This window comes from Carassius gibelio, chromosome A11, assembly GCF_023724105.1.
Source record: "Carassius gibelio isolate Cgi1373 ecotype wild population from Czech Republic chromosome A11, carGib1.2-hapl.c, whole genome shotgun sequence".
NCBI classification, from domain to species: Eukaryota; Metazoa; Chordata; class Actinopteri; order Cypriniformes; family Cyprinidae; genus Carassius; species Carassius gibelio.
This window is the reverse complement of record NC_068381.1, coordinates 4,254,250-4,263,996: the sequence shown is the minus strand read 5'-3', so window position 1 is coordinate 4,263,996 and position 9,747 is coordinate 4,254,250. Positions and strand designations below refer to the sequence as shown.

At 36.0% G+C, this 9,747-nt stretch overlaps 1 protein-coding gene across 1 annotated transcript in view; it reads right to left on the bottom strand.

Moving 5' to 3' along the window:
• Positions 1-177: 177 nt before the first annotated feature.
• The window catches only part of LOC128022075 (dnaJ homolog subfamily C member 11-like), a 14,491-nt gene continuing 4,921 nt past the window's right edge, over positions 178-9,747 (bottom strand). The window contains exons 5-16 of the mRNA XM_052609307.1: positions 8,506-8,634; positions 7,927-8,049; positions 7,774-7,847; positions 7,504-7,693; positions 7,339-7,424; positions 6,398-6,514; positions 6,153-6,308; positions 5,971-6,040; positions 5,799-5,856; positions 3,623-3,765; positions 3,395-3,524; positions 178-2,715 (exon numbers count right to left, since the gene is read on the bottom strand). Coding sequence (XP_052465267.1) covers positions 2,690-2,715; positions 3,395-3,524; positions 3,623-3,765; positions 5,799-5,856; positions 5,971-6,040; positions 6,153-6,308; positions 6,398-6,514; positions 7,339-7,424; positions 7,504-7,693; positions 7,774-7,847; positions 7,927-8,049; positions 8,506-8,634 — 1,302 coding nt within the window. The 3' untranslated portion in view covers positions 178-2,689. The remainder of the gene's footprint in view (positions 2,716-3,394; positions 3,525-3,622; positions 3,766-5,798; positions 5,857-5,970; positions 6,041-6,152; positions 6,309-6,397; positions 6,515-7,338; positions 7,425-7,503; positions 7,694-7,773; positions 7,848-7,926; positions 8,050-8,505; positions 8,635-9,747) is intronic.

Genomic DNA, 9,747 nt, shown 5'->3' with positions numbered 1-9,747 from the left:
TTCTAAGTAATGTTACTGCCATTGTATGAATAACCATGCAATCCATAAAAAAGTAACCAATCTTATTATGAGCACTTTAAAATGTAATATACTCTAATTACAAGAGTAATTAGTACTTCATTTTGGGAATCTAATAACATAATCCAAATTGCATTTACATAAAGATCAGATGAAGTGTAGGTTTCTGAACTTTTTATTTAAATGACTCTTCAGGATGACTAATTTAATACATTGATAAGGTTTTGCATCAGGCGGGAATGTAATACCAGTTTCTTTCAGAGTTGCAAAAACCAGAGAATGTTTAAAGGCCGTTTAACAACAATATGCCATGGTCTGTCAATAGCTCATGTATTTATCACTGACCAAGGATTCTGGGAGATTCAGACTCCAGATTATTGTTGACACTCCAACAACAAAATGAATTTGATATTTTAATGTATTTCCCCCCTCTTATATCCCAGATGAAAGGTGAACTGGAAAGACGGTTACAAATAAACATCTACAGACTCAAATCACGTAGACACTGCCTTACTGACAAAAGCAATAATAAAACAATAAAAAATTCAACAAAATGGTCATGTCACAATGGTTCACTCTAAGGAAAAAAAAGGGTGTGTTATATAGTATATATAGAGTGTTCAGAGGGTTTTTTACAATTATTTGACATGATGGATATTTAATATCATGTTGTTCCCTTATTCAATATCCAAAAGTCTGAGCACTGCTGCTGAAATTTCAAGTCATTAAAACTTAAGAAAACCGATCAGGAGAAGCTAGTTGCTATCAAAGCAAACATCCAGATGCTAAGAACAAGCTAAACAGCCCGACCTTGATCCGATTCACTGGACCTCTGCTCTGACTATGTAATACTGTTGACTTCATTAAGGATTTTAAATTTGGAGAAAATAATGTTCAAGTATATTTGATGTGGCTTGAATACAGACTAAAGGTGAAAAAAGCATTAAAAAATGGTTCTTATTTTTTAAGATTTCTTGGAAGTTTGTTTAAACCTTTTTCTCAAATTGTCAGTAACCTACAATAATACACAATATATCATAATCAGTGATGCATTTTAAATAAATCAATTTAATGCATACAGATTTTTTTTCATGCATCACAGAAATTAAAATATTCACATTACAGTAATGAGAGAGTTGTTTTTAAAAGTAGAACTTGGCTTGCAATATGCTCAACTGTTATACATATAATGCACATAAAAAGATCTGATTGTACTAAAATAAGCAAAGTGATTTAATGGAACACTCCACAATTTTTGAAAATAGGCTCATTTTCCATCTCCCCTAAATTCAAACAGTTGAGTTTTACCGTTCTTGAATCCATTCAGCCGATCTCAGGGTCTGGCGGCACCACTTTAGCTGTAGCTTAGCATAGATCATCGAATCTGATTAGACCGTTAGCATCTCGCTCAAAAATGACCAAAGAGTTTCAATATTTTTCCTATTTAAAACTTGACTCTTCTGTAGTTACATTGTGTACGAAGACCGGCAGAAAATGAAAAGTTGTGATGTTCTAGGCCGATATGGCTAGGAACTATGCTTTCATTCCGGTGTAATAATTTTCATTCCGGTGTAATAATTTTGCTGCCGTACCACAGGTGCAGCAGTCGCAGTGATATTACGCAGCGCCTGGAAACAGTCCTCTTGAGACCATATTCAGAAATTAGTGTAGTGTTCCTTTAACGATTTTCCACTTATTTTTTAATATTTTCCACATTCTCAGGCAAAATATGACCCAAACATTTCTTTGTGAGATTCACCTTAAAATACAAATACTGTATTTTACTGTATATACTTAACATGATACACAGGTGTTATCCAAATAACACTTCTCGTGGAGGAAAATGAAATCATGATTCTCTGGTCTACTAAATGCAGCTTCTACAGGATTGATTTTGGAGGCAGTGTGAGCATAAGTTTCCCTTTTCTTAAGCCTAGTGTACAAACATACAAAAACATCTGTCAGTATCAGCACGTATTATGAAACCACCGTTTATACAGCCCTTCATCATACTTTGAACCATACATTTCAAGTACAGTTTTGTTAAAGGAGTTTTATTGCCATACTTTCCAGTCGCAGTATTAAAGGGGTCCTATTATGCGTTTTAACTTTTTTTCAACTTTAGTTAGTCTGTAATGTTGCTGTTTGAGCCTAAAAAAGTAACCAATCACAGCACATTTTGTATTTAAGAAGGCGTGTCTTCATTTGATACAGGAACTATTCGAGCCGTTCATGCCAGACTTGGAAGGTGTTGTAATAATGTAAAATAGGTGAAAAATAATTTTTCTAGTTCTGGTATACCCCTGAATCAAAATCAAGATTTAGCAAAAGAGCATAATAGGACCCCTTTAACATTAAGATTAATGGATGGAGTGATATGACATTTGACCTCCTCTCACCTCCTGACAACAGACAGCTATCCAAGCTGCGGATGGGTTCTGGGGGTTCATCGGTAGTCTCAGTTAAGACTCCAGATATTAAGGAGATGTTAGGACGTGATCGACCCATTGACGATATATGTCAGGGATTTGAGATAAACAGACAACACAAAGGTGATACACGGGTGACTTCATGAAATGTAGAGGAGCAGCCCTTCGGATCACTTAATGTCTGACTGTCCATTATGTTCCTTTGATGTCCATTGAGCTCTTTCTTCCAGTGTTGTAGACTCCTATGTCTCCGAATCAATTCTATGAGCTGAATGAAAATGTAAAAACAACAACAGACTTTCCTTAGATCATCTTTAAATCAACTGTATTTTAACCCATAAAAAAAAAATATATATATATATATATGATATATATATACCGGTGTTCTGTCGATTTGTCCTATGCTCTCAGATTTTCCTTCCTCTCACTAAAACATTAGGTCGTACAATTCCACAATGAAAAATGCTAATGTAAAGTTATGGTTTATTAACGTCTACACCTACCACAAGCCTAAACCTACCCTTACACTACTGCAAATACAGTAATTATGTGTTATATTCGCGGTTGTAGCTAGAAGGGATACAGCTACAGGAAACCAACAATAAATATTATTTTCTACCAATTAGTTAGCGTTTTTTATTAAAGTCTACACCTACCCCAACCCTAAACCTACCCTTACAGTAATGCAGATACATTAAATATCGTTGTTTAGCATGAGAAAAAGGACGCGATATTGATGTCAGATGCGCAATAAACCCGGGTAGGAAAATCTGATGCGTTGGATAAAATGTCAGGACACCAGTCTAAATAGTTTAAAGGGGAGTGCTGTTTGGGTTTTCTAGTTTAGATATACAAATTGTGGGTGACAGTAGTGCCCCCTAGGGGTCACGTATATTTAAGATATCTTTTGCCAAGCAACATTCCCAGCTTGTTTCGGTAGTACTCACATTGTTTGGGTATTTTAAGAGGCTCTGTGTCTCCGGATAAGACTTGATGTATGGCTCCTCTAAATTGGTACAGCATTTTTAGGCTCTTTTCCTCGCCGACACATGGGTCATAAAACCCTGGCAAGCCAGCCTGATTAACATGAGAAAGAACTAATGAATGTAAAGCGCCTGGCAGGAGTTTAAGCAGCTCATTGATGTAAAGCACTGGTAGATGTTTGCGTGTCTAACCTTTGATGCTTCGGTAAGAATGAGCTTGGAGTCTTTCACTAAGCACTGGAGCTGGACGGTCACATCAATGACCTTTGCGCTCTCGCGTTTCTGACTATTGTCGGACACAAATTTGCCATACCAAGCATTTAAAATGAGGAGACCTAGAATAAAAACACATGAATCACATGACATTAAACATTGTTCACTTAAAGAAATATTCCATGTTAAACCGTATATGCTGACTACCACCATTGTTTCCACTCAATTTGCAAAAACTAAAAAAAAATGTTCACGGTAATGTACCCACAGCAAAAAGTGGTCCAGAGGATTTAAAATCAAATGTACAACAAACAATTTTTTTTTTTTTTTTTTTTGATCCGTGAGGTTTTTAACAGTAAGAATACCATGAATCTAGGGATTTAACGATTCGCTCAACTCATTTGATTCATGAATCATTAACTTTTTTTTCTTAACGATTATTTGTCAAATTATGAATTAAATGTGTCCTTTTATTATTGCTTGCATAAAATACTGTACACTTCCTTGTGAAATTGAAATGGAACTAATAATATATACTAATACAGCACTTGCAAATTACTGCGCTTTTGTTGATTTTGATTGCTTCTATTGTTGGATAAAAGTGTCTGCTAAATGTAAATAACAAAATTTGTTAAAAAAATGTTAAAACAACCTCAAATCAAATAAGTAACAGAAATAAAATTAATCTCTTCTTATTCAAAAACTAATGTTTGGTACACACCAAAAGATTTTTTACATCTTACAAGATTTTCTTAATGTGATTAGACCACAAACATGAGGATAAAAAATCCTAGATTTAACCGTTTTGCTCCTATAGTATGTGGTGTGCAATGATGTGATAAAGACACCAGGCCACACACAAACAGATTTTCAACCAGAGTCTCGACTGAACCCAGGAAATCTTGCAAAATCTCATGGTCTGTACAAGTTACAGAGTGAGCTAGAGGTCACAAAATGGTCACAAAATTACACAGAGGTTTTTGTTTTTTTTCGTTCTCTCTTGGAAAATTCTCTTTGAAATTGCTTTATTAAATAAACTTTAAATAATTGTGATGGTGAAACGTGATCATCTCGCTTTCTGACTGAATATTTTTTAGTTTCACGTGATAATCTCCAGAGCGTGCGTGCGTTTGTCCTTGGGGTTCCCCCTACACATAAGGATGTCTGATAGTAAATATTAAACATGTTGAATATCAACGATTTGTGATTTGGGGTGGCTCCGACGTTCATCCGATCGGGTTCGGACACTCAAAACACACCTCACACCAAGAGAAAATCTGATAAAATAATCTGTAGATGCATCAAGATAATCGGGCCCTAGCTAGGACTGTCGGAAGGGGGGAAATCAGCCCAAAAACAGCCTGATTATCTTTTGGTGTGTACACAGCATAAGGCTTTGTTTGTGCTCTTTCCATTTAAAAATTAGAGGCAACCACTACATTTTAACCACGATCCAAACAAAAATGCTGCATACAGTACGTGCAACATGATCCTTTTTTAATTTAAATTAGATTGCATAAGTCAAACCATTCTGTTTTTGCATAATTTAATTAAGTTTTGTGAAACTTTACATAAAAATATCTGCATTAAATAGCAGACGAGCTGAACGAGACACAGATTCGCTCTCTGCCAGCAGGTGGCGCTTTCGATCGTTTCCTTGGTTTCTGCTGTAAACTAAGCAGCGCTGCACTTATGAACTTTAATATGGATTATACAGAGGCAAGAAGAAAAATACCAATATAAAAATAACATCTAAACTTTTCTAAAGCCAGTAAGTTCGCTTCAGACATACATTCATATAAACTCCTACCCCTAAATTAATCTTGATTTGTTTAGCATCTCAACGGTCTGAATCAATTTTCAACCGGCTCACGGTTAATCGTTATATCCCAACATGGTTCCTTTACTTACTGACCAATGAGTTTGAGAAAAGTGCTTCAATTTATATTTAAAGTTGTATAGCTTTACTTATTTATATACAATACATGTAATTTTAATTACTGTATAAGAAGCCATTTTTGTTCGTTTTTAAAAATAAATGGAAATTACTTTCTGTGATAATTGCCAGTATAACACAGATGCTGTTGAAAAAGCTTTAGTTGTATCTGAACGGATAAAAAAAGCAAACAAAAAAGTGCATCTGCATTTCACAAACCCATTTTAGATTCCTCAGCATCGATAATTCTCTTCACTGACTCTTGCATCAGCAAAACCTGAAAACCAAAGAAACAGTAACGCAAGAAAACAACACATCTACCCTGATAAATGGTTGTTTGCATTGGTAAGAGAGAGATAGTCATTGTTGTCTATGTATTTATTTTACTCACAGCAGCTTCAGCCTCTTGCTTCCTGCGAGCAATTTCTGAAGCAGAAACCTCCTTCTGTTTCTCCAACTCCCTATAAACAACCAAACAATCATGGCCCTTCATCAAAGAAACTGAGGTAATGTAAAGAAGGGTTTCAGCAAAATGGGCGGTTTCAGAGCCTCTAATTATGGATAATAACTCACTGTTCCTTCTGGGCTCGTACGTAAGGCATAATAATAAGTTTCTGGACAGCTAAGTAGATGGCCAGCGGGCCCACAGTGGCATAAAACACAGCACTGGGTAAAATCTGGTCGGTTAAGTGAATAGGGAAGAGGTAGGTTTGACTGGCTCTGTTCAACCTGTAGAGAGAAGAAAATGAGCATCATAAATAGACCACCCACGAACAGCCCGAGTTGCTTATTGTGGTTAAGCTCAAATCAGTGCTAACCTGATTTTGAGGGAGACTCCTTGGGGTACACCAATGCTGACAGTTGCGGCCACAACACTGTGGCGACTAATCTTACGCTCTGCACCATATTCAACCAGGGTGCCAAAGAACCCAGTCCTGTTAAATACAAAAACAACGAGCAGTCAGGGTAAAAACTTTTTATCGCTATAAAACTAGGGCTGAGGCTGAGCAATACAATTGATATTTACAATTTTTTTTTAAGCATAATAAACTTTGCAATGATTTTAACGTACTTTTCAGTTTCAAGTTTCAAAACAATTGCCTGTTTCAACACATTTAACAGTTGGATCACACATCCATTCAAAAGTGTGTGTTGTATTTTACATGATTCTAAATGTTTTGTAAAAAAAAAAAATGTGTGTATATATAGAAATGTAGATATTCTTAATATTTTGTATTATATTTTATTGGTCACAGAGATAAATTGATTACATGTTGCTTATAATTTACTGAAAAACAGTGTACAGATTTTTACTATTTTCTTGGTTTAAACATGAATGCACTTGCCAAAAATGATGGTCCTACCATTATAAATATATATTTTCAACATTAGTAATAACAATAAGAAATGTTTCTTGAGCAGCAAATCAGCATATTAGAATGATTTCTGAAGATCATGTGACACTGAAGACTGGAGGAATGATGCGGCAAATTCAGCTTTGATCACAGGAATAAAATACATTAAATAATTGATTACATACAGTAATAAATTATATTCAAATATTTAAACAGATTTTTTTTTTTTTTTACAAAACATTTTAAAATTGTAATAACTTCACAATATTACTATTTTTACTCTAGTTTTGATCAAATTAAAGCAGCCTTGAGCATAAGAGATTTATAATCTAACACACTTTGAACTGTAATCTATATAATGTAGATTGCCCGTCTCTATTGTATGCTGTAGGTAAAATACATACTTAATGGACCCTTTGACCTTAGTCTGGTCTTCATCCTGGAATTTGTACTGATAGCTCATCATCAGGTAGGAGTGAGGAACGCCCAGCTGAGGATCAGGAATGAGAACAGATGGATTGCATTTTTTTAATGCATCAATTTTGTTTCATTGTCTGCACAGGCTTCACCTGCAAGGCCAGGGTGAAGTGGCTTGTTTTGGTGTCCCTGACTATGCTGGTGGTCATGGCAGACGGGCTTCCCCAGCGCCACTGCAGGTAGCCCATAGTGTTCATGTCCAGGTGGCGGGCCATCATTGTAGTGGCACTGGGCCGTACGCCACGCGAGGAGAACTGCAAACCCCATTGGGCAGTCACAAAGCTATGTGATACAAAACTGAAAGTAAATTTACAGAAATGAGAAACACAAATCAGCCTCATCACACACAGACAGACACCTACCAGCGTGCAGTAACGTTACGGAACACTTTCATCCCAAATAAAGGTCCTCTAATGTCCCCTGCACCAAACTCCAGCTTAAGACACACAAACAAACTAGGACTTTAGAACTAGACCAAAAAAAAAAAACCTGAAGAGTGTTGGAAAGGGTCTCACCTCTCCCCAGCCTCTTGCTGAAGTCACACGCCGCACACAAAGGTTTATATTTCCTCCCCCATTGCCATCATGCGTAGACAGAGATCCAGAGAGGACGGCGGTATCTGAAGTGGTTAAGGGTGCCTGACAAACATAAACATGCATGATTACAGAGCACAAGGGAGTATGGAAGCAGACAAAATCACAATTCTGACTTTGTGTAAATTGCGTGACGTAAACTGTAAATTGACTTTTTTTCTCGCGATTGTGAGTTTATAATCTTGCAATTCTGAGAAAAGTCAGAATGAAGTCACAATTGCAATTTTAGATCTCGAAATTAAATTTTTATTTTTCCCACAATTACAAGTTATAAAGTCCAGTTCTGAAGAAAAAAATTATTTTAAGTTTATATTCCATAATTCTGACTTCATAACTCAGAAATCCGAGTGTATATATATCGCAATTCTGAGAAAGAAATTGCAGGATGTAAACTCGAAATTGCGAGGAAAAAGTCAGAATTGTGAGCGAAAAGGGTTTTATATTTTATTCAATGAAGGAAACGGGCTTCCATAAGGAATATTTGTAATTGTACATTCTGACCTCGATGGATTGGGAAATGTGCATCCTGTTGATCTCAATATGGGGAAAACCTCCTCCTGGTACATCCTCAAAGTCTTCATCATATCGGTCGAAAAGGTCTGTCGCATCTATGCCAACACTTATTGTCCCCTGAATAAAAACAGGAAAAAAACGAGTAAAACACCATTTAGACCAACTCTGCGACATAAAAAATGTGAAATTTACAGGGTTTCTGCTGTGTTTTTATATTAAATTTGACACATTTTCCAGACCGCCACTTTTAAAATTAAGACTGTACTTCCATATAGGACAAACCCTGCAGTGATATATTTTTGAAGGCCATCCTGGAACCCCAACAGAATTTTCCCATTGGCGTTTAGATTATTGCAGACAATAAGCTTTATGACCACTAAGACTAAATGTAATCACTACAGTAATACATCATAGTCACGTGACTTCAACATCACCACTATTCAGCAACTTTATTTAAAAAAAAAAAAAAAGTAAAATAATCCTTAAAGTTTGAGTTAGAAGAGTTAAAGCTGCAGACGGTAACTTTTGATGCTCTAGCGGTTAATAAACAAAACTGCTTGCGTCTTGCGGAAGAACATCGTAGCCGGAACTACTTCTCTCTGTTTATGTCTATGAAGAATCACAAAGGTACTGGGTTACTCCGCCGCGGTATCCCCGAAGCAATCTAAAATAGTCTGAATATAAACACTTATTATAGGTGCAACCTAGTGATTCAGCACAAGCTAAAAACACGGTTTGGAAAATGGATTCATGGTGTACTCGCTTATTATATATATTTTTCTACATTTTGAACAAAAATAAAGTTACTGACCGCAGCTCTGATTATTTGTTTCTTACCGGGAGCGATGTATTTCTGCAAATGGCAATAGGACACTGGGAGGAGCCAGAGGAGCTTGATTTTTTTCACAGATTATCCGTCTCATATTCTACTGTCAGGACATAATGACAGGTTTAACAAATACGTAAAAAACCTATTTTTACAAAAGTTACCTACTGCAGCTTTAAATAGCAAAAATGTAAAACAATGAGGCTGTGAAAGTGGACTAGTAAGTATGAGTTTTCCTGTTGAGCAAATCAGCGTGATGTCTAATGTCCCAGACAGTCTCTGAAGTCCAACTCAGCCTCTTGTAAGCAACCTCCTTTATCAAGACAAAAAATAACACGCACAGAAAAAAAAGAAAAACACAAGGTGATTGGGTATTTGATGTCGCAGAATAAAACAAAAATATC